The 26205-nt window shown below is 34.6% G+C and overlaps 1 protein-coding gene across 1 annotated transcript; it reads right to left on the bottom strand.

The window, feature by feature from the left end:
* Nucleotides 1–1425: 1425 nt before the first annotated feature.
* On the bottom strand, nucleotides 1426–10755 carry LOC107945510 (RNA cytidine acetyltransferase 1). Its single transcript, XM_016879548.2, has 26 exons — nucleotides 10510–10755; nucleotides 10273–10364; nucleotides 9920–10091; nucleotides 9694–9816; nucleotides 8713–8886; nucleotides 8289–8399; nucleotides 8061–8194; nucleotides 7862–7955; nucleotides 7240–7338; nucleotides 6971–7107; nucleotides 6755–6849; nucleotides 6453–6576; nucleotides 6275–6362; nucleotides 6094–6193; nucleotides 5970–6022; nucleotides 5269–5445; nucleotides 5141–5178; nucleotides 4548–4650; nucleotides 3796–3975; nucleotides 3561–3669; nucleotides 3405–3474; nucleotides 3187–3334; nucleotides 2661–2789; nucleotides 2226–2357; nucleotides 2078–2143; nucleotides 1426–1998 (listed from the first exon to the last, which is right to left on the bottom strand). The coding sequence occupies exons 1-26, from the start codon at nucleotides 10612–10614 to the stop codon at nucleotides 1759–1761; spliced, it is 3093 nt and encodes a 1030-aa protein (XP_016735037.2). The 5' UTR covers nucleotides 10615–10755; the 3' UTR covers nucleotides 1426–1758.
* Nucleotides 10756–26205: the final 15450 nt, after the last annotated feature.

The raw sequence follows: 26205 nt of genomic DNA, 5'->3' as shown, positions 1-26205 counted from the left end.
ATGCGTTTAGTTTTATTTTTAAAAGCATATCTTTCTGTTTAAAGATTGGAGAGGAATTATAGGTAGTTTTAGGCATTGTATAAAAAAAACTTAAAAATATGTTATAAATTATAATGAAATTAATGCTCGATTCATGTGTCTTGGGTTAAACGGTGTTCTTATGCTCTTAAATTATTAAAGCAATGATGCATTATCTAAGAAAAATTATGAAAATGTGAGAATATGAAAGTAAAATTGCTACCATCCAAATAATAGAAAAATAAAATAAAATCATTAGCTATACATAAATTATAACATTGCCAAGCAAAAAGGAAATAAATTATGAGTTATCAAAATAGCAATAAAAATGCATCACTTATCCAAATATTTTACCAATCACTTCTTCATGAGATACGAAGGAAATAGAGGAAGCAATAAGTACAAATGAATATTGTACTAAAAAATATAAGTATGCGAGATAAATAAATAAATATTGTAACTTCTATTAAAATTAATATTAAACAAATCACGGGAGTTAGGTTAGATGGCAATGATCTCTCCTACTTTAACTAGTAGTTGAGGGTTTGATCCTCACCTTGGGTGTAGAGTAACTTTATTAAAATTTGTGGTTAGTATCTACCTTCTTAATGGGTCAATTACTTCATTATCTTGAGAATTGAATGATGAAAGGCTCCAATGTTATTCTGTTAAAAATCTTTTCAATTATAAGGTAGACTTTACTCTCTTTTTTTTTCTAGATTTATGTAATTTTAATGCGATTTGCACCTTTCAAACCTAGAATGAGTTGTAACAATTTATTTATAATTATTTGTCAAAACCACTTATTTTTGCTCCTATGTCAATTTTTTATGAAATCTATTTTCATTTTATTACCTTGTATAAAAGATATTGGTTGCATTGTCTTCCTCATCATTCGGAATATTAATTTTCTCTTATTAATTTGATTTTAGCATTATATATATTATTTTCAATTTCTTAAATATCAAATTTAACCTTTAAATTTTAAGTTTTACCTAATTTGCACTTATTTATTCACATAAGAGCTGAAAAATATTATTAGATGTAAATCTAAATCAATAAAAATAAGTAAAATATATTAGAGAAATATGATAATGACTTTATTTACTCCTAAAAGTATAGATATAAATATAAATAATAAAAATAGAAAATAACGACCATTATAATCCTATTTACTGTTAAGACTCACTTACAGAGTTGATTTTATATTATATTCAAGATTTTATTTAAAATATCTTATAATTAAATAAACCTTGATATATTAATAATTCATATAACATATATCCATATATTTATTTATTGACTAGTATACTAAAAACAACCCTTAAAATATTGACAATTTAAAATTTTAATGCATAATTTATAAATTGCATAGTAGAGAAAACTTAGTTAAAGAAGATAAATGCATAACTAAAAATAAAAGTACTTTCATTTTTTAACAAAATGTAAAAAAGATCTTTTTTTAATATTTTCACATCATGAATATGTTTTTGGTAGTGTTGGTTCCGTATATTGCAGCTGCAGGGTTTAAACAAAATATTTGGTTTTAGGTATCTCAAGGAAGGTTTGCCAAAAGGGCAAATAAATTGCGGTCCCCCATTTCTGTGGCCAGAAATTCCAACGTTTTAAACAGGCATAAAAATGGAAAGAAGAAAATTAAGATTACAAAAACAGAAATCCAGATATGCCTATTCTACCAAAACTTGTATTCTAGCAACCAATTATCATTTATGCTGATAACTATGATTTTCTCTTCTTGCTTGTTGATTTCGAACCATGCTCATCTTTACCTCTCTTTTTCCCACTTTTATTCGATTGGACTTCGCTCCTGCTGGATTTCACACTGATGACACCGCCTGAAAGCACCTTTTCACCACCATTTTCCAAAGCATCCTCCAGTTCACCTTCTCTGCCCTCAATCGCAAACTGTTGGAGTAACTGCGGATTTAACACACCATCCGACTTGCCTTTCATTTCCTCCTATAAAATAAGACATCAAGTCAGATCAAAATAGAAATGAGACCCGCCACAGAAGAAATACCATGCTGATGGACCATACCTCAACTTTCTTTGCAGCATCATTGAGGTCCTCATCCACAGAGATACTATGAGGTTCCAACACTCTCTGGAGGGGAAAACCATATATATAAAAATACCAACTATGCAATAAAGGTGGGTGAACTGCAAGTTAAAACTTAACGACTTACTTCTTTTAGTCGAGGTAAAGCAGATTCAATCTCCTTTGATGCAACCCCATACAAATATTTGTACAGCTTTATCATAACCTTCTTAAAATATGATAGTATCTGCTGCCTCTCTAGTGCTTTCTTCAATTGTTCCTGCAAAATGACAATAAAAACAATTAAACACGTCAGTTTTAACCAAACTTGTCTGTCATTCAATTCCTCCCTCTTATATATTGGAAGAGCCCCAAATGCAGATATGTAGGTCACCCAGGTGTGTTAGTCATGTAGGTACCATAATGTTAACAGTACCAAGACCGGATATTAAACCAACACGCAAGGATAGAGTCCTTTTTTCCCCACTATGCAGTTTACAGTGGTCAAAGAGTTGTAGAAGTCTAACCAGGTGTGTCAGTGTTGTGTAAGCAAAGCATGTAATAAGAAAGTTGAGTATCAAACCTCAACATAAGAGACATCCCGGTTCTGCAAGCCCATGCAGAGTAGAATAGAGGCCTGAACATATGTTAAAGTAACTGGGATCTTCCCTTGGAAATAAAGATGTGCGAGGATTGATAGAAGGTCAGTGATCTGAAAAAGGGAAACACAAAGTACTTAAAAAGGCAATACTTTCAACCTTTAAGAGGTAAACTCTGTATTGGATAATGTTACTAAAATAAGTTTCACCACGATGTACATAAATGTTCTCATTCTGCAAGGTTTAATTAGTCTTTGCTACTGAATGGAAATAAGACAGAGCAATATGGCAACATGACAGTGGAATGCTGACATCACAATAATGCTTTACTTTTCCCAACAGATAAATTTCTCAAAGAAATAAAAGAATAGTAAATTAAAACGCAGCTACATTTCATTATCAAGTGCAGATGTCATAATTTGATAACACTATACCAGTTAGGCGTGATATAGGTTTATGAATAAATCACACAATGCAGTGATGTACTGCATTTTCTATCAGAAATCTTACCGAAAGGTAGTCGATCAGATTATTTGAATAATCTTTCAACCGTCCCATATCATATGGTGATAATAGAGTATTAATTAACTTTGAAAGTTCATCTGACTTGGAAGGCGCAGGCTCTATATCCGTAAAGTCCATCTTAGGGTCCAGGACACTGAAAGATAGTAGCATCAGCATATAACTGAGACGCTCTAATTTCCAGGAGATAAAATTTCAACACTGACCTCATAGCAAGCTTATATTCCATGTCACGGAAATCACGGCTTAGATTTCTACTGAACTGTAGCTTGAATTCTGAAACAGTCAAGGGAAATAAAATTAAGTAGGAATTACATATCAAAGCATTGGCAAAAAACATTCTTAGGGAATAAAGGACTTGCCTTGGTAAAATGGACTGAAGAAACCCCATTCATCACATCCACTGACCTCGAAATCATCATTGTTCAATGGTTTAAGGACCATACATGTATGTTCACCCGTCACATTATTCTGTTCCCAGTTAAGGTGGAAAATATCAGACTCCCAGTTGATGCTCCAATCAAAAGGTAAATTTTGATGCACATACAAAATCTAGCCTGGGGCCAAGTAACAAGGTAGGAGAAAGATAATCTTAACTGGAATCTGGCATATGTAGAATGGAGCAAATTTGTGTTTCTTCCAGAAGCGAAAAAGGTCCAAGGTAAGCCCAAAGGAAACACCAAGGTAATGGAGCTTCTCAGGTCGGCGTTCACGCAGATGTACAAGCAAAGGAGGAAGATCTGTCTTAGGTTTAATATTTTCTTCCAACAAGGAGACCTAGAGATACAAATTTATTAGTTCTTCACTGAACCTAAAAAGCTTATACAACTTCATAAACACATCATAAGCATATGCCATTTTTTGGAAAGCAAAAAAACCTGAAAATGTATCAAGGACATAAAACACATCAAAATCTAGTAAAAGGAAAGTATTTTGAATCAAAGAAACCAAAATACAGGCCAAAAAAAAGAAACCAAAATAATTGTTTGTGCCAAGATCTAAGATCTTGAAGTTAAAACCTCAATCCCGCATAATACACCTAGTATGGTTTAGGGTGGAATGCTTGAACTTAAAACCCATTAAATACCATAGAAGAGCATACTAATGCTTAACATGGAAAAAAAAATCTGCAGAAATAAACTCGGTTGTGAGACAGTTTGTAACATTGTATATTACATAAAAAGGAAGAATCTATACAAGCATGCTATTAAGGAGAAAACCCTTGCAACATCAAAGGTTGGAATGTTGGCATGAAACCATGCAAAAATGTTTTGTTTCTCACAATGCCTACAGTCAAGCATAATAAAATCAATTAAAAGTATGAGATAAAGCTTTCTAAAGTCATGAACCTTCTCTGCTGCTTCTGAAAGTCTGAGTTGTGACCCTTGTGGAGTCTCCTCAGCATCTTCAACATCTAGCTCAGAAAAAGACCTTAATTGTCCTTCATAATATCTACAGACAGTCGAACAATTCTTAAAATGATTCATCTTCTACAGGCACTTGACAAATTAATGGTCAGAAAATAAAATAAGTACATTACTCATAAAATGTACAAGTTCTATTATTTATTTACTCAGGAAAAAAAATGCTTCCCCTAAATTGCATAAGTTTATCATATTGACAAATTCTATTACTTATTCAGTTTCTCTCATGCCCTGCAGGTCTCAAACTGGGTAGTAATTTTTTGTCAGCAAAAGAAACAAGATATTGCAACCCACAATTTACTTCTTTCTACTCAAGAGTAGTCCACTCTCCCAAGTTCAAACATCAAACTTGGAACCCGCACATACAAGGTCATGATTCCGGAACAATAAAGCACTCTGATTATTAGGAATCCAGATAGAAAATTTTAATGGATGGAGACGGTGCAAGTGCATTGCACATCTGGAATAGAACAAAAATTGATCAGACCAAAGAAAGAATATACCAAAGATGCACGTACCTTGTCAAGAGTTCAATAGCAGCAGAACCATATCCAAGCTTCATAAGCCCAATAAAAAAGGTGTCAAAATGTTTAATTACAATCCAAACAACCAAATACAACAATATATGCATAGAACATAAATTTACCCTCATAGCACTAGGATGAGTGGCAATGCGAACAATGCGAGCACCAGAAAGACTTGGGAAATCAGGATCTCGGAACTGCTCACAGAATTTCCATGGTATTTGGTCTCCATGAGGTTGATAGCCAACACTTAAGCTTTTGATGGCCGATTTACGCGAAATTTGACCTTCAAGGGAGACCTGCGATAAACTAATGTGAATATATAATGATACAGAAAAAGGACTCTTCATGAGAGTTCAACTTACACTAATTATTAAGTAATTTAATGAAACAGTTGAGAACCATTCTGCTCATAACACAAATACGTGTAGAGCTAATTTTTTGATACCACCGCTGCATCTAGTTCTCTAACAAAATATCACGAGCATCAGAAACAGGGAAATCTATATGGAGGAACTATATGATTACTGATTTCTCTAGCCCTATTCTATTTCTCTTCTATCGTACATCATCATCAGACCAATTACAGTAAAAAAATTACTAACTTATCCAACAAAATTATGGGTAAAATATAGTTTTCCAATATTTATTGCATAATGAACCAGTAACAATAGCACAGAGTTCCAAAATATCAAAACTCTACTAGATAAGGAACAATACACAATTAAAGAATCTGAAACGAACAAGTTTTCCTTGCATATTAAGAAAGACAACATGAATAGAAAGAAACTTGTTAAGAGTTTCATATGACAACGATGCAAACCTGGATAACACACAAAATATCAGGAAGCTGATTTTTTGACTCATCAACAGGACCTGCATTAAAGTAAGTTACAGAAACCCATTCCAAGCTTGGATTGAAAAGTAGACAAGCCAAGCAGACATACCTAGTAATACAAACAAATGGTGAGCTGGAGCATCAGCCATTAGTTGTAGATCATTCGGGGAATTTTTATAGTGAGAAGAAACATATAGGGCCATCATCCGCTGCAAGTATATGAAATATTAGCATTTGTTTCACTGTATATTAAACATAAATTGCATCAATTTTAAAGAAAATCTGATTACCTGTAAAAATAGTTCACTATCTTTGTGATAAGAAAAAAGTGTATCCCGATCAACATAGTAGAGATCACATTCACTGGGTGGAGGTAACCTAATTACAAAATGGTAAATATAAAGGAAATCACTCCTGAAATCGATAAAGTGGAGGCATAATTAACTCATAGATGTGCACAACCCAAACCTGCTAATACTGGCTACCGAGTTTGTAACATCTAGGCAAAGCAAAGCATTCAGCCAGCATTCTATGGGATCAGCAGATGCATATCTAATTGACTCACTAAGTTCTATCTTTTTAAAAACACGACCTGCATTAAAAGGGATTGAGAAATCAGCCCATTGCCACAGAACACAAACTTGAACCAAAAGTATCATATATAACTAAATATTGCTAAAAACTAATTATGTCCAGCGCCACTTTACATGGCAATCAGATGCATAATATTTGTTCATGGAACTAATAATGTCAATGAAGACTGGAAATACCAGAGAGAGAGCCCTCGACACCCTTAGACAGTTGGCTTTGCTCTTCCAATTGCTGCAGAAGTTTTAGGGATAAAGACCGTCCAGTACCTTCGTAGCTTTAAATGGGATAAAAGAACTCAAATTCAGTCAAATCCATATCCTACTAAATATATATTGAGCATGCATGCAGGTGAACTTTTCAAGGGTGCAGATTAGTATGTTACAAACTTATCATACCCATTTACAGTAGATGAAAGGAAGACCAAATATGGACCAAGCAAGGACTTCACAACAGGCAATGGTATAGCTGCTGCTTCATCAACAACAAGAAGCTCGACTTGGGAGAGCTTTTCATGTTCATGTGGCTGTATATACTGCAAGGCCAGGGTAGAAAAAACAGATTTGTTAGAGCTAAGCATGGAGGAACTAGTTGCTAATATAAACTTTGCAGTGTATATATAAAATAAAATGATTAAACAAAAGTTGTTCATCCATGTGTTCTCAACCTGAATCGTTTGTCTGTGCTGCTTGTAAATATTGATACGCACAGTTGCTTTCTTGAACTCAGGATTCACACTCTTCACAACATCATAATCAATGTGTTCCTGGAAACAAAGGAAACAGTAGTAAGTTAAAAAGGTACGAAAACAAAAATAATATAATATATAACAGGACTAACAATCCGAAAAAGATTCAAAGTCATCATATCATTTATCAATAAATTCTTTTGTAGAAAATATATGAACCAAAAAAAAATCGTGTTTAGAAGCTAAAAAATGAAAAAACAGTGACTGCTGATGCTAGAATAAAAAGTGTGCGCCCAGCTATAGACAACCTCCGCTATAAATACTTTTATAAACTCTAAGGTAGAATTATGATTTGGGTCCATGAAAAACAATGTCAAAATTTGAAAAAGATCCTTCTGAAATTATAGAGTTGTAGAGGCAGTGAAACACATCATGAGTTTTTCTTCCTAGTAACTGGCCGAAGATTCTATAAAAGTACTATGAAAAACAAAGCTAAAACCATTTCCTTGCAAATAACCAGATAAACATTAAAGAAAAGTCAGAACATATGCACCTATATAAGCTTGTCAATGTGTACACAGATGAAGGGAAAAGAATGTACCTTATACTCAATAGCATCAAAACCCTTGCACACAAATTCAAACAAGGTCTTTAAGTTCTCAGGACTAGGCGCCGTTACATAGATATTTGAATACCTATTAGAATAAGTTCTCTCATTAGATTGAACAAAGATGAAATGGAAACAAGAAAAGGAAATTATATAAAAGGTAAAAGATTTTCATAACATAAATTCATCTTACCCAGCAGCAATAGCACCAGCGACTGCTAAGCCGAGTGCGGCTGATTTCCCACGACCACGAGCAGCAAGCAAAGCAACTGTGCTGCGCAGGTTCTTGTCCAAAATTGCATCAAGAAATGTAACAACAGCTTTTCCCTAGAAAATAAAATATACCCATCAAATATTCCAGCAAAAGTTAGCCAAATTTGTTAGCCACATGCGAAAATAGTAAAGGAGATACAGTTCCTACCTGATCCAGTGTACAACACTTCTTTATCAAAGGACCAACAGGAAAATCCTCACTTAGTTCTTGTTTTAAATTCTTCAGGTCCCGCTCAGATTCTGACAGCCCTTCAGGGTCCTTTTGCCAATCAGAGTCAGAAAAAAGTTACAGGCATAAAAATGCCTTCACATTCCCAAGTGACTTTCCTAACTTATGTTGACAGAAATGTGGTTGCCAGCAAACAGTTACTTCAAAGATTTCTACGGCACTCACATTCTCTGGTAACTTTTCTATTGAATGTTGGAAAATGTGGTTGTAAACAAAAGGTTAAATTAAAGTTTCCTACAGCACTACAAAAAAATGTTTATAGTTTCTAGAATCATGATACACAGTACAAAACACCTGAACATTTCCAATCGACCCATGCTCAATAAAGAAGTCAGATAGATACCTCATTAACTGGAACTGGGGTTATTGATTTTATATGAGATGAAATTGGTAATATATTTAGCTCATCATCCATGACCACACAGGCTTTGCATGATGCAAGAGATAACAAAAAACGTTCATTAAAGCGCCCAGCAGCTTCAGAATGGGACTCTGTACGATATCGCTCATGAACATCCTGAATCAACAAGCTTTCTATAAGTTACCACAGTGATGGTTTAAGCAAGTAGATTGTGTATGAAAACCAATAGTTAAGCAGGCTTTAGCAATGTAGTTAAGAAAATAGGCAGCCTAACCAATACAATTATCAAATAATTCCACTGATTTCAATAAGTTATTAACTCAACTAGAGCTTCTACACGCATGAGATTAGAACAAGAAGGTAGAGCAGAGAAGCATTAATTTCAAAATAACAACCTTAGATATTGAAATCGGGCTTTATAACCTAAAATACTCGCAAGACAAACCAACTGCATATTAAGAATGAAAAATAAAGGCTACAAAAGGCTGAGTAAAGAAAAAATAAGTGAAGAAAGAAAAAAGGGTGACATTATATATGAGGTTTTTCTTGGAAGAACATTTGAAATTCTTAAACTAGCTTAAATTAACAGACTGAGAGATTTTTCTAAGCTTGAGAAGCCTTTTAGAATCTTAAGTGCCTTTCAAGTGTTACATCTACACAAATTTCTCAATAGTAGGAATCCTATTCATATCTCTGGAGCGGCAAGAGAGTGACATCCTTCACATATCCAGCCCCCAGAAAAAAATAATAAAAGAAAAACTGATAAACACTGATTAGTGATCTAAAAATATCAATCCCAAATGAATTATTAAACAAATGTAGGACTAATACTTTTAAAACAGAGTAGAGATAAAAAGAAATGACAAAGCAAAAGAAATCATGGTGTCATAAGTCAGTACATACAGTTTTCTTAATTTCTTTGGAGAATAATAAAATCAAACCAACAGTTGAACTAATTCATACCATAACCATGGTGTAAAGACTGGTCAATGAAGAAAGGGAACGAAGAAGCAAAATAATTAATCCTCCACCCTGAACTGTCTCTATTGTTCTGGCAAGAAGATTTGGCGTCAGAGCCTCAAAATCCTAACATCAAAGCAAAGTAAACATTTTAAACTAAAGAAATGTGGGAGAAAAAAGAAAAAGATATATAGAATCGAAACCAGGCAAAATACAATCAAAAGGCTACCTGTAATATACACATTCCAAAAGTATTTCCAAGAATTCTCTCTGAATCTTTGTATAAACAATAGGTTAATCCTCCAGTTTCAACAAAAAGAGAAAAAGGATCAACTTTCTCAGGATCCAGCAGCCCTCTCTGCATTAACTTTTTTATCTGTTTTGCACGTTTTTTCTTGTGACTGCATTTACATAACCATCACTTTAAGACATTAATATCAAGAGAGCTCATTCAACAAAGAAAAAGCATCAAATGGATTTTCTGTTTGATTGCTAATTTTTCTACTTGCTTTTCTTTTTTAAATTTCGGTAACCAAAGGTAAATAGCAATATCACCAACTGTCTGAAACTAATATAAAAAACCTGCTGAGTTCAAGTTTGTCCTTGTAGCACCATAAAACAGTCGGCCTAGATTTAACCACAGCCTTACTTAGCATGTAGTGAAGGTTCACAATCTGCAAAAATAATTAAAAAAACAAATTTCAAATTAGCCACGAAAACACACTCTCTGTCTGGCTCCTGAGAAATTTTACAAAGGTCTTTTCTTTTTCTTTTATGAAACAATTTAAACAAAAAAAAAACGAAAAGAAACGGAGGTACCTGATCACGGGACTTGTCACCAATGATGACGAACATCGAACGATGGCGATTTTTCACTCCATTTTCAATGAGAGTTCTGATGCGTTCGTCCACCTTCTTCCTCATTCTGAGCTTCCTTTTTCAAAAATTTTGGTTTTCGGTTGGTTACTTGCAGTTTTAAAGCTCCGCTGCCCTTTTATTTGCGAGGGTTTATGTCTTTACGAGACTATTTGGGCGCTAGGGCATTCGGAGCTATTTTTTAATCGAAGGGTAAACTTTACAGCTTTACCTTTCCTTTTTTTCAGGTAAAAGTTGGAAGGTGGACTGCATTTCAGTCCTTTCACTTGGATAGTTAAATTGATAAACTGTAAATTATTTTTTCACTCAAATGGGGGAAATTACCAATAAAAGCCGGTTTTTTTCAAAATTTACCGAAATGGTCTATTTTTCGGGAAATCACGTTCACGTCAGCGCGATGTCAGGATACATGTCAGGACATCGCGTCCATGTCAGCGCGACCTGCTGACGTGGACGCGATGTCCTCCGCGCATGAACAATATCCCAACGGTCAAAAATTTGACCGTTGCCCCCCCAACGGTCAAAAAAAAATTATAAATACCCCCCACCCCTTTATTTTTTTCACAAACAAATCCTATCTAATATTTCCTCTCTAATCCTCTCAATTTCCTTCCAAAATTCTCTCAATTTCCTTCCAAAATTCTTTGAAACCCATATTTAATTTCAATTTCCTCTCAATTTCCTTCGAAAATTCTCTCAAATCCATATTTAATTTCAATTTCCCCTCAATTTTATTTTTTAAAATAATTTTAAATTTTTTTATATTTTTTTAAAATAATTTTAAATTTTTTTATATTTTCATCAATGGCCGGATCATTGATTCGTCTTGATAGGAATCACATATCGGTGGAGCAAATGAAAATGGTAAGTATTAAATTTAATTTTTAATTATTATTTAAGATTTTTTTATTTATATATTTTTAGATAATTATTAATTTATTATTTGTTATAAAAGTTTAAAGATCGGGTATTGGAATGCAATATCCGGAATATGCATGCTCCTCCATCACCGTCAGTAGAGAACTACCTACGGGAAGCGGGTTTTTAGCACGTGGCAACAGTAGGTCGGGGATGCAAGTTGGACCCGAAACTGATTAGTGCGTTGATCGAGAGGTGGAGACCCGAGACGCACACATTTCATCTTCCATGTGGAGAGTGCACTATCACTCTAGAAGATGTCAGCATGCAGTTGGGATTGCCGGTGGACGGGGACCCAGTCACCGGGCCTGCCCAATCTAGCAATTGGGAGGCGGTGTGCTACGAGCTATTGGGTGCTATTCCGGAAAAAATGGATGGAGGTAAGGTCGAGATGGGTTGGTTACGTGCCACATTCCCCGATCCGAATGCAAATTCAACCGAAATTGAAAGAATCCGATATGCTCGATCATACATTCTTCAAATAATTAGAGGTTATCTGATGCCCGACACGTCACGGAGCCGTGTACATCTAATGTGGCTGCTAAAACTCGTTGATTTTAGAAGAGCCGGTGAATTTAGTTGGGGGTCTGCCGTCTTGGCAACATTATATCGGGAGATGTGCGGGGCGACGCGACCGAGGAGAGCAAACATCGGAGGTTGCCTGTCACTACTGCAATCATGGGCACGGTTTCGCTTTCCATTTCTACGTCCTCGAGTGAACCACCCATATACATTCCCACTCGTAACGAGGTAAATTTTATATTACATTTTGGAATTATTATGTAGATTTTGTAAGAATAAAAGTATGCTAAAAATTTATTTAATTAGGTGAAACCATCCGGCAAGTTATCGTGGATTACCGTCTGAACTTGAAGATATACGGCTTCTATTGGACCAACGGTTGGAAGCAGAAGTAAGTATTTGCAAATAGATATTTCCATACATTCGCTAGTCGATTGATATTTAGTATTTAGTATTTAGTATTATGTATATAACTAATATTTCTATCATGTTCATATAGTTTCAATGGACACCATACGAGGATCCGGCAATTCGGGCAGTAATCCTGGAAGAGTTTTTACAAAATCCGAACGTTTGGCACGTGAAAGTGGTGTTGATCAACTATGCAATGTGGAGCCCCACCAGATAGATAGGGTGCTATGACAGTTTGGATGTAGACAACCGATTCCTGCGGACCTTGAGGAGTTTGACGAGCACCACAAAATCGACCTTCGACTATTAGGTATGGATTGACCTAGATACTGGTCCGAGTACATGGAAATGTGGGAAAATCGGCATGAATATCTACCTACTCGGGAACAAATCATCATTCCGGAGTTAGCGTGCGTTCTAAAATACATGCCATGGTTTAGGATCCATGGCAAGCCGTATTTACTTACGCCAGAGGAGAGGCAGCGGCAAATACGTGTCGGAAGGGAAAGGTGCAGGCCTCTAAATCCAAGACGAGAAGACTACGAAGGCAGCCCCTCAACGAGGCCCAGTCGGTCACCCGACTCATCATCAATGGCCATTCAATCACCGGCCCCAACGAGAGCACCGACGCAGTCACTTGACGCAGCAATTCAATAGATGATACCCATGCAACCGCCTTTCCCTATGATGCCAGGTGTGTTTCCTAGCCCTTATATGTACCCTAACCCTTTATATGTATCCTTTTCCGAATACTATGGCAGGTTGGAGCCAAATGCCCGGTTCAGGACCATTTCCTGTGATGCCGAGCGGGTCGTCGATATCTAGGCCAGCGGCGCAGGAAGGATCGCACATGCCTTCGAGGAGCTCTCATTTTTACCAATCGCCAGCAACGTATGGCTTTCAAACACCGTCGCCATTAATGATGCAAACACCTCTATAGACACTATTCTTTGAAGGTGGATCATCGTCCCAAGTTCGACAACCAGATGCCGAATCGGAAGAACCACAATCACCACCGGAGGAAGAACAACCGCCGCCGGAAGCTAGAAGAAGGAGGAATCCAGCGCATAACCGTCGACGGCCGCCATGTGGAACCGAATCCCCTGGCCATAGACATTGATATAATAGGCATACAAATTTTTTTGAGTTATTTTGATATTATTTGATATAATAAAATAGAAGTTCTATTTGATGTCATAAAAACCCTAATTTAATTTTACTAACACAATTAACTAACTTAATTAAAAACCCTAACCCTAACCTAATTTAATTAAAAACCCTAACCCTAATCTAATTTAATTAAAAACCTTAATTTAATTTTACTAACAATTAACTAATTTAATTAAAAACCCTAACCCTAACCTAATTTAATTAAAAACCCTAACCCTAAACTAATTTAATTAAAAACCCTAATTTAATTTTACTAACAATTAACTAACTTAATTAAAAACCCTAACCCTAACCTAATTTAATTAAAAACCCTAACCCTAAACTAATTTAATTAAAAACCCTAATTTAATTTTACTAACAATTAACTAACTTAATTAAAAACCCTAACCCTAACCTAATTTAATTAAAAACCCTAACCCTAACCCTAACCTAATTTAATTAAAAACCCTAACCTAATTTTACATATTTTGATAATATTACTAACCATTAACAAAATTTTTTTGGCTTAATAATTTTACATACTTTTACATAATGTTAGATTTGGTAAAATGTTTTGGCTTAATAATTTTACATACTTTTACATAATGTTAGATTTGGTAAAATGTTTTATCTGGAACTAACAATTAAATAATTTTGCATAATTTGATAATTTTACTAACAATTAATACAATTATCAATTAATAATTGAAGAAAATATTATTTTTTCTAAAATTACATTCAGCTATTGCGATTAGGGCATGATCGACTTGTATGGCCTGGGTTCCTACACCATCCGCATAACTTCTGTTGATTGGCTGTTTCTCGGATATCCATATTGTTCTGTATTCTAGTGGAGCAAGGTCAACCCTTTGGTTTGCGACGTAATTCTCTATCCGGTAACAGCTTAAAAGGAGCAAGAGATACGGGCGGTCACTTACGTTTATCTAGGACCGGTGGGAAAACGTGTCTCCATACGTTGTACATGTTTTCTAGTTTGTACACTTCGTCCACATAACCCATCGGATCCAGCCGGAGTTTCTGACAAGCTGCAATAACATGAGCGCATGGATAACGAAGTGCGTCAAACTTCCCACAATCACAAGTCATGTTTCACAAGTGTACACGATACTGCCCGCCAACAACACCTTGGTGCGGTCTGTCAAACTCCGTTACGTGAAACCATAAATTGTCTCGATCGTGACACACTGCGTGCATAATGTTTGCCCTCGCCTTCGCCTTGTTAATTTCTTGAACTACCTTACTGCACCATACATAGCCACCCTGCATCTGGCCTGCATAAGTTGCTGCTCACTTTGGAAATAGCGTCACCAAACGGAAATATGTCTCTCGCACAACCGATGTTATCGGTAGATGGTGCGTTCCTTTAAGAACAGAATTTATGCATTCAACCAGGTTCGACGTCATATGGCCATATCGTAGGCCTCCATCGTATGCTTGTGTCCACTGTTCGAAACGTATGTTACAAAGGTAGTCCGCCCATTCTCCGTTTTGGGATCATAAAATTGCCAACATCTCCTGAAAACGATCTTTATTTATTTCATACCCTGCCAATATAAGATAATAGCAAAAATTTTATACCACATCTACCAATAAAACTAATTCAAATTGACAAACGAAATAATACAGTTATAAACTAAATACCCATGTTGGTCACTTGTCGTCGTTCGCTCTTAGATAGATATTGTCTGTAGTAGTTCGAAGTAACGTGTCTTAGGCAATATCTATGGTGTGTACGCTGCCACAAGCTTCCCTCTAGATCAAATGCAGCTAGTATACCGGCGCCCCAATCTGAAATAACACAGATATCAGGTTGAGGGCAGACATGCCTCCTTAACCTAGAGAGAAAGAAATCCAAGTCATCAGACGACTCCCCCGGTGTTATTGCAAATGCAATTGGAAGAATTCTCTCACCGCTGTCTTGTGCCACTGTAACTAATAGCCGATGAGTATACCTACCAAACATGAAGGTACCGTCAATTTGTACCAACGGCTTGCAGTATGGAAATGCGTCTCGGCATTGCTTAAAGGTCCAAAATAGGCATTTGAACACTTGGCATCCACATAGCAATCGGTCGTTGTAGTACGCATGTTCCGTTTCAAGGTCTGTGAAGACACCTGGGACGTATCTCTCTAGCACCTGACACCACTGCCATATTTCATTATATGATGCGTCCCACCCACTATGCATCTTCTCCAACGCCTTTTGCTTAGCTATCCAAGCCTTGCGGTAAGAGGGCGTGTACCCCATTTGGCTACGGATATTGGCAATTATCACCAGCACTGAAGTCCTAGGATCTGCTTTTATCGTGGGTAGTATCAAGCTAGCTAACATAGCTGAATCCATTTTGGGATGATCTTGTGAAACACCTACAGAGGGAGTACATTAAATAATGTAACATTGCAAAATAAAATTATTATTCAGATAAATTCAATCATGTACCTGCAGCACATGTATGTGAACCTTTGTACTTTTTTATCTCCCACAACCCTGTCCTTTTCCTTAACGAGGTGACGATTTTCCATGAACATGTGCCGTCTTGCACCGCACACTTCGCCTCAAACTTATCAGATTTTGATTTAACGACGTGGTAATTAACGCCGTTTTTGATGCTATGCTGTTTCAAAGCACCAATAAAACTATCCTTGTTGGTAAACTGATTACAAACTTCAAGTTCACCGAAATCTACCCCCGAATTTGTACGATCGCGCAACCGGTGTGGTAGATCTGGAAACTCTAACACATCATCTGCTGACAGATCGACATTATGCATGTGGGCTGGAGGTGAGTATGCTCTGAATCGTGGATTTTCTTGATCATCTGAACTCCTTTCAGCATCTTCACCTTCTGTTGGAATAGGCTCTGATTCAGAAAATAATCCCACTTCTGCACCATCCGGCCCGGGCTCTCGAGGTGGATCCACAACGGAGTCATCTTCTAACCCACAATCATCTGCAGCGTACGACGTCTCCTCACCGGTTGACGTCGTAGGTAGTACGTCATCCCTTCTTCTGGGCATTTGATAACATCCCCAATTGGATGTAGATTGGCATCCGTTAGAACTTGATGCAGTTCCCCAGTACGTATTTCCAGCATCAAACGTCGAGCCACCAACGTACATGTCTCATCCACCGACAGAGTGTCTTGCGGGGGATGTGCATTCGACACCGCTACCGAACATGGGCTGTTCCGTATTTTGTAACCTGCTAACCGAGTGTCGGCTAGGGGTCGTGTATACATCTCAAACACCGGACGGAAGTACATCAGTTGGCGACGTAAATTGTACATATAACTCAATATAAGTTGCTCCACTAGCAAGATGAGTCTGCACCATTGCCTCCAAGCTACGAGCACATTTTATTTCGAACGAGTCATATATCACCGGATCAACACAAGAACAAAATCGATACGTGATTGACAGAACTTTCATTGGCGTCGTTCCGAAGATTTTATGCCTAATTCTTTTACGAAGTTCTGTCAAATCTATGTTCTGGTTAAATGACAGTCGCACCGTATTCTCTGACAAAAAAACAACACCATTCTCGTTGTGGCAAACCTCACCATCGTAGTAAATAACAGCACTAATACGGTCACTCATTTTGAAACTCTAACTTTCTTAGCCTCTCTAAATTATTTCTGCTATGACTTATGCATTCTAAGAACATTTTTTGCCTAATTTATAGCATCAGCCCAAACTTGCTACTGTAGCAAAATCGCGTCCACGAGGGCGCAATTTCACAATTTCTTCTCAAATAGCATCCTGGTAAAAGCGATTTTATACTATTTGCTCAGAAACGTCAAAAAAAATTATTTCTTACATGACCTACTGTAGCAAAATCGCGTCCACGAGGGCGCGATTTCACAATTTCTACTCAAATAACATCCTCGTAGAAGCAATTTTATACTATTTGCTCAGAAACGTCAAAAAAATATTTCTTACATGACCTACTGTAGCAAAATCGCGTCCACGAGGGCGCGATTTCACAATTTCTTCTCAAATGGCATCTTGGTAGAAGCGATTTTATACAATTTGACCAGAAACGTCAACTCGAAATAATTTATTCCGGGGCCTAAAAACCCTAAAAAGTCTGAACCCTAAACCCTAAAAGCCAAAAAAAACCAAATGTGAAAAATACGTCAAAATCGCGTCCCCAGGACGCGCTACGTGGCAGGACATCGGACGCGATCTCCTTCAACGTCAGCAGGTCGCGCTGACGTGAGCGCGATGTCTTGACATGTACCCTGACATCGAGCTGACGTGGATGCGATTTCCCGGAAAATGGACCATTCCGGTAAATAATAAAAAAATCAGCCTATTTCGTTAAATTTTGAAAAAACGGCTTTTTTTGGTAATTTGCCCACTTAAATGATGATATGTACATGCTGAAAATTATTTTTTATGGATAAACTTTAAAAAGTCACTCAATTATATCTTTTGTTCTATTTTGTTCAATTAATTATTATTTTTTTTAGTTTAGTCACTAAACTTTTCAAAATTAAATATTTTAGTCACTCTAAGCTGATATTGATTTTTAATTGATCTAGTAACAAAAGTAGCCCTCAATATTTACAAAATTTATCACTTTAGTTCTAATTCTAAAAAAGTCAATAAATTTGGCCCTCAACATTTATAAAATCTATCAAGTTAGCCCTAACTCTAAAAATTAAAAAATATTTTTAAAATAACAATCTTTTCAGCCCTTTATAACTCATCGCCTAACCCATATCAGATATTAAAAATAAGAAAAAGTGTACCCTCTTTAAAATCACTTGCAAAAGAACTCTAAAAAGTTGGGATAAACACAAAAAAAATTTAGCATCCGAAAGAAAATAAATGCATTAAAAATGTTATTTGTTCAAGTAGTAATGCAGTCAATTATTCTAAATAGGTTCCAAATCAATTGGTTTGATCCAATGTGAACCCTAAATTATAGTAAAAGAAATTGTTACAAATGACTTAAAAGAGGGTACTCTTTTTCTTATTTTAATATCTCACATGGGTTAGTCAATGGGTTATTAAAGGCTAAAAATAAACTTTTATTAAAAATATTTTTAATTTTAGAGTTAGGACTAATTTGACAAATTTTGTAAATATTGAGGGCCAATTTTATTAAATTTTTTAGAATTAGAACTAAAATGACAAATTTGTTGAATTTTTAATATTTAAAATCAAAATGATAGCAAGTGTAAACATTAGAAGGCTAATTTTATTATTAGAACAATTAAAAAACTCATATCAACAATTAAAATATTTAATTTCGAAAATTTTAATGACTAAATTGAAAAAATTAATAGTTGGGTGACTAAAATAGAACGAAAGGCATAAATGGATGACCATTTTTATAGTTTACCCATAAAATTATAATTTTTAGCATGACCACATCATCATTTAACATATAAAAATTTAACAAATGGGTCAATTTGCACATTTTAAAATATATAAATGCTAATTTACCCATTTTTTCAGTAGTGAGATTAAAATGCAATTTCCTCCTAAATATTAGGGTTTTTTTTTGGTACATTTACCCTTTTTATTATTATTAATGGTTACAAAGGGTTTACTTTTTTCTATCCACTTCAAGCGGATTTTTTTTATTATTTTTAGTGTGTTAGGACAATTTTATTTTGGTCACTCAAATTTTAATGTGCTTTTATCTTGGTCATCCAAATAAAACTCATTACAATTTAGTCACCATCATTAGAGAATGTTTATATTTTAGTCAACCAAACATTAAATCTCTTTAACTACAGTTAATTGTACATGTCAAATCATCATTTTTTATTATATTTTGACCCATCACTATTCATCTTCTTCTTCTTTAACCCATTTTTTCTCCAAGCCACCCTCTTATGCCTTCGCTTCCCAAAATCTATTATTACCAAATCCGTAAAATAACAAATTAGTATGAGAGAAACTAGGTGCTTGCTAATTGAAAACACCTATGATCAACCTGTGAGTTTTGAGAACGGACCACCTTAAATGCCAGTAATAAGTAGCTTGAAGCAATGCCAAAGACAATACAAATATCTAAGAGAAAGTAATCGGTTTAATAAGTTGATTCGATCAATTTTTTTCAAACAGGCTTTAACATGAGAAAATCGACCCAATCCTGATCGATCTGAACCGACTTTGATTTGGTCGATTCGACCGATTTATTCGATTAACTTACCTTGGGATACTAAGTTGGGTTTACATGGTTACATATTTATATATATTATAAAATATAAATATATTTTAAATAATTTAAAAATAATATAAAATAAGTCAATTTTTTCGATCAACTCAGTTACAAGATTCAAAAACTGATAACCAACCAAATTAATCAATTAAATCGAGGTTAAAATCGATCAATCCGTCCCACCTGACTAAACCGAAACCAAAAAATCAAATAAGTTATTTTTTTCAGTTTTTTTATTAAAACCAAATATTGTTCTTCCCTACAAATATCCATTTAAAACCCATCTGCATTAGATGACAGAAATGTCAAAAATAGGTTCATTAAGCAAAAGTCAATCATTTGATGAATCAATTGATATAATAATACGACTAGCTTCCTTTCTTCCATTTCAGATTCGGTTGCCCATGACAAAAATGTAACCACATCTTTCCCCATCTAAAAAATCGCAATACCAAAGAGTGGGCCACATACACCAAAAAGCATGCAATACATTGAAGGGTTTTCGAACACATTGGTAATAAGTGATAACACTCTAGGATAACGTATTTTTATGTATTAATTATGTATTTATTCTGAGTATAATCCTGCTAATTTGAGCTATTTATGATCTTTTATCTCATAGGGACTAAATTTGAGGCAAAAGCAAAATTAAGTGCCAAAAGTGTAAATTTAGAGATAAAATGGGCCAATGTGCGACACAAAGAAAAGTTGGTGCCAAAAGTGCAAGCATGGAGGACACAAGGGTTGAAATGCAAAAAGAAGAGATTTTATTCTATCAAACTCTATTTTAATTATATTAGGATAAATACTATTAAGATAATTATTAAGGATTATCTAATTTTAGGATTTTATTTTATGTATCTTTATTTATCTTCAATTAAATGTATTTATCTTTTGGGAGTTTAAGTAGGATTAGACTATCTCCCCTAGTAATATAAATAGGGGTGAAGTAACTCAAAAGAGAGGCATATTTTTCTGTAAACACTTTCTCCCCAAAAGTCTAGGCTTTTGTTCTTCTCATATTTCCTTTCAATAAAATCTCTTTTTTTATTTTATTTATTTTCTTTTCCACCACAACCATGAGCCACTAAACCCATCTAGCCGAAGGTTTTCGATATTCCCCAAAAAAGGTTCTTAAGGCTTAGAGTCCGTACTTAGCCTCCTTGCCGAGTATTCATCATTTCTCCGCACTATGGGGATGACGCTTCCGTCCATATCCTTTAAGAAGTAAACTTTTCAACGTATGCAAAGGCAGTCGCTTTGTATGTTTTGGGAAGGTTGTACAGTTGGTTCGTTAGCTTACTGCGTCAGATGTTGGTGAGCCCAAGAGACAAAATGGCGTGGGATTTGCCATTGAGAAGCGTTGATCTAGCATAAAACGATCCCACAGAAGCGATTGTTGGCTAGAGTTAGGTTCCACTAAATCGTAAGTCTAAATCCTTGGAGCTGGTGGTCGTAGGCGTCCTCTTCCACTATAATTGGCTTATTCGGTTTGGGAAGGATCATCTAAAAGCCGAGGATTGAACCCAAGGCGGAACGAGGCAACTAGAGGCTAGAACCTCCCATAAGAATTTTTTTTCTCTCAACTCTATTTTTAGTTTCTCAAATTTTCGATTCAATATTCTTAATTCTGTTTTTATTTTATTTTTCGTTTCCAGATCCAAACCTTTAATTTTGTTATTTTCTTTTTTTTTTTAGGAACGCAGGTTTTCTTGGGCAAAATTCTGCCTGGGATTTCACGGAATAAGATATTGTGCAAATCCAGTCCCTGATGATTTGACCCTACTTCCCTTTTACAATTCTTTTTCATTATTTATTAGGGATAGGATATTTTTGGTACTTTCAACGACCGCATCAATAAGAAAGAATTATAGAAGTTGAAACTGTTGGAAAAATTGATTTAGAAAAAAGTTATTTTAGGAACAACGAAAGTTTTAAAATTTTCTAAAATCAAGTTTGTTGTGTTATTTATAGTAATAAATTTAATTAAAATATACCTGTACTTTGTACGATGCAATCTAAAGTTGATCTCACCTTTCTATTGAATGTCATTCTTCATTATTCTTGAACCATGAACTGCTTTGAGTGTGGGCTCAAAGATTACTAAACCAATCACACAGAACGAAAAACTTTATTAATTTTCAGTATGAAAGTTAATTCTCTCAATAATTAGAATTATGCGTTTTTCCTAGAAAATAGAATTTTTAATATTAAAATAAATTACCATTATTTTTTGACAGAATAGCAATTGTGCAGATGAAAATAACCTTGGAAGACTTGGGTAGCACATCGACCTATGTCCAGCCATACAAGGGCTATGGCATGACACTACATGTGATTTGTGCCTTGTATGGTTCATTTCATGCTTTGACAACTCGAGAAGCTTGTGCGTCACTAGTCCCTTGCTCCTACATCAATTAGGCCTATAATTCATCATCCTACACACTCAATTCAACACATTTGCACTACCTAAAGCCTGTGTAGGCCTAATAGGTCACAACACTCACAAAATTTGTAAAAAAACACTTGATTTTATTAACTTTTACTACTAACTACTAAATACTGAAAACATAATATTAACTACTAAATTGCCTAGAAAAACAAGCTCCTTAAGTGTGAAAATAGACCAAAATTTGTAACACCCCTCACCTGTCTCCATCACCAGATTAGAGTTATGAGATGCTACAGTAAATAATAGAACATAATCATGCTATTTAATTCAAAAACTTATTAAAACATTCATTAATCATCAAACATTTAGTTAAACATATTATACATGTAAGACTTGGCTTAAATCGAGCTTACGAAAGCTTTCAATTAACTCGGCATCAATCAAGGATCAATTTGAACAAATACAAAAGATGGGAAAATTTTGTAAACAGGGGTCACACGGCCATAAAGACAAGTCGTGTAACAAACTAAGCCATGTGGACCTAATTGTAAAACTTTGCAAATGTTCACACGGTCGTGTCGTCAGGCTGTGTAAGAGACTGTGACCGTGTGCACCAATTATCACCCAAAACATACAGATAACACGGCCGTGCCAAATGCTCGTGTATGGCATATGACCGTGTCACAGATCGTGTATACCTAAAGGTACCTTTCAAAACAAGCTTTTTAGTCCTAAGTTCACTTAAGCCACAAGCAAGCATTATACCATCTCTCAAGTGATTTCAGTGACTAAATAATGTTGCAATTAATAGACAAAAAGTTGAAACTTTATTTGAGCCCTAATTATATATTTATAGTCAGTCCCTCTACTAGCTCGAGATAACCAAAAACAAATTGCATTAGAACGAAATGATATGGAATGAATGAAAATGATAAAGTAACCAAAATAGGTTGCATGTATCACTATTCATAGTGAGTGCGTTTTAACACTAAGTACAAAAATTACTTAGGAATTAGTTTAATGTTTTCAAATTATTATTTAATTAATTAAAATTAAATAATTTAATTTGAAATAAGAATTAAATTAATTAGTCATTATAAATTTTTTGAATAAGACAATGAAATATATTTCATCGTAGATTCTAATACAATAAAGTTGCAATGACTTTAATGGTATTAGAATTGGGTTAAAAATAATTTAATTGAAAAATTAATCTCAATAAAAGCTAATTAAATTAAATAAATAATATTTTAGGTAATAAAAAATAAATATTGGGTTGGATAAATTATAAATGTTGAACTAAAAGTCTAGGAAATACATATAATTGGAACCAATACAAGAAATGCCCAACTAGGCCTTATTCCATGTGAGGAGCGGCAAACCTTAGTGTTCCATTTAACGCTAAGTACAAAAATTACATAGGAATTATTTTAATGTTTTCAATTATCATTTACACTTTGAGAGTTATGGTTGATTAGAAACACACTTGTATTTGGTAATTCTTGACCTAAGAATTGTTTGTACAAAGAATTCTTTATGATATAGGGGAATTAGTTGCCATTCCCCCTTCTTTACATAGAATCTCGCTACTTTCCTTTACCTCTGTGACCTAGAAACCTCTTGCTTAGGAATTTTATAAACTTAACATGGGTAGCTCTTTGTTAGGTGATCTGGGGAAGGCCAAGGCGAGAGCCTTCATACGAGATCATCATGGCAACTGAATTATAGGCACCTTTTGCAATATTCCAAGTGCTATTAGTGTTCAAGTTGAACTATGAGCCCTCAAAGATGGACTTTAATTTGCTAAAGACCTAAGCTTAGCTAACCTAGAAATTGAAGTTGATGCAACCACTCTTATTTAGCTATTGTCTAATTCTAATATTGCTAATCCTTTTTTTTCTCCCATGATTGATGAGTGTAGGATGCTACGCTGATTTTTTTTTGTTAGTCTTATGGAACATGTCTTTCGAGGAGGGAACCAATGTGTAAATGCATTAGCTCGTTTAGGGAGTAATTTTCAACCTCCTTCTCCCTCGAATGTTTCTAGATTATCTAGTCTTTTTAATATTTGCAGTACTCCTCCTAGTAGTGTTAAACCCTTATTACTAGGTGATAAGCAAGGATGTATTATGTATCATTCATGACTTTAATATTATGTAACACCCCAAATCCGACCTAGACGTTATGACCAAATATCGAAAATTACATTAACGGCGTGTGAAATTATTTGTTTATTTTGAAAAAAAATAGAGGTTTGAGTTTGAAATCATAAAAAATTCTAAGATTGACTAATTTTATCTCTTCGAAAAATATTTAGTAAAATATATTTATTTTTAAAAGAAAATCATCATTTAATTGTAATGTTGTTTGAAAACATCTAAATATGAAGGATATTATATTATCATTATAAAAATGATTTTTTATAAAGAAGCCCGCAGTGGTTTTCATAAATCTGTTTAGGAAATTCACGAATTATTATTTTGTTTAAAATTTAAGAAAAACATAATTAATTTAGAAAAATGACATTATTTAAAATACTTAAAATCTCATAATTTTGCATGCATGGATGATAGTTTTAAAGTCATAAAAATATAAATCACAACCAAAATAAAGGTAAAGTCTAAAGTCCACAAAAACACAACCCAAAATCCAAATAGTTAAAAATCCAATAAATATCCATGATGTAAATTTTTCTGAGAGACTTCACCAAGTGCTGATCCAAGTCCTATGTTTGAGTGTTACCTAAAAGGTTGAAACACTAATGGGTGAGCTTTTTAAGCCTAGTGTGGGATTAACACAAACTCATTCACAACATAAAACATATACGATACAAAGTAATAAAATCACATATCTCAATATTTCATAAGCATATCATGCATGATCATGTCAATGCATAATTCGTAAAACAATGCAGATTTTAGGAAAACGATCCTACCTATCTCCGCTACACACCATAATCAAGTTTACCCAGAACTCGTCCAACCAACACACCAAATTGTGAATAGTGTCACAGTAACACAAATAAACTGTTATATAAACAAAATTGTGGACAAGCCACCAGAGTCGTAGAATCATGAACAGTGTCACATTAATGCAGATAAACTGCCATATACTTCCACCTTTCACATATCCCACCCATTGCATATGATATGACCAAAACACTTGAAATCATATAGGCATGTTTAGCATGCAAATCACATACATACTCAAGGTACCAAAATTTCACATCTTGTTTTCATACAAATATCACATATGCCATATAATCACATAACATGAGAATAAGATGTACATATTTTTCATATTATTATCAAACATCAATATCACACAACATGCTTTTCATAAGTATACGGTTTAAGAAAAACACTTACTTGATAAAAATCCATAAGGATGACTTATCTCACTTTATGGATATAGATAGTATCCCCATCAAACAACATTATTTTAATAGCAACATTTTTATCAATATAAAAATAGTCTTAATTTATTTAGTGTTAAAACCCACACCTAATCGTAGATTCGATATGCAATAAATCTCTCAAAACCCCCACACGTGGATCTACAATTAGATTACCTAATTGAGTAACAAATGATGATCTTAAGTTAAGACTATCGTCTTAAGAGTTAATACAATAAATTGATTATTGATTATTATTAACACTTACCCTTAAAAGATCTATTGGATTAGCGGTTTAATCCAAACAGTTAGCGATTTCTTGGGTTGACGTCGATTAGCCCCTCTACACATAAGATATATGAAATATTAATCATTGAGAAAATAAATTACTAAAGTCCCCTTAAAGTAAACGGCCAAGCGAGAAACAGTGAGGGAGGAGTTGTTCTCATTCAACCCTTGTACTTACTCTATTTCAGTTGAAAAGGAAAGGTCGTTGGATCATCTTGATTTCGATCCAAGAAAATTGAACGATCTAAAGAGGGGGTTGATTAAGAGTAAGTTTACGAAGTAAAGACTTAGAATTTAAGAAACTAAGTGAAATAAAAAATGCATAATTTTATTTACTAAAAGAAATGATATAAGTTGAAAAATGATG

This window comes from Gossypium hirsutum, chromosome D12 (genome assembly GCF_007990345.1).
Source record: "Gossypium hirsutum isolate 1008001.06 chromosome D12, Gossypium_hirsutum_v2.1, whole genome shotgun sequence".
NCBI classification, from domain to species: Eukaryota; Viridiplantae; Streptophyta; class Magnoliopsida; order Malvales; family Malvaceae; genus Gossypium; species Gossypium hirsutum.
This window is presented reverse-complemented; position numbering and strand designations above follow the sequence as displayed.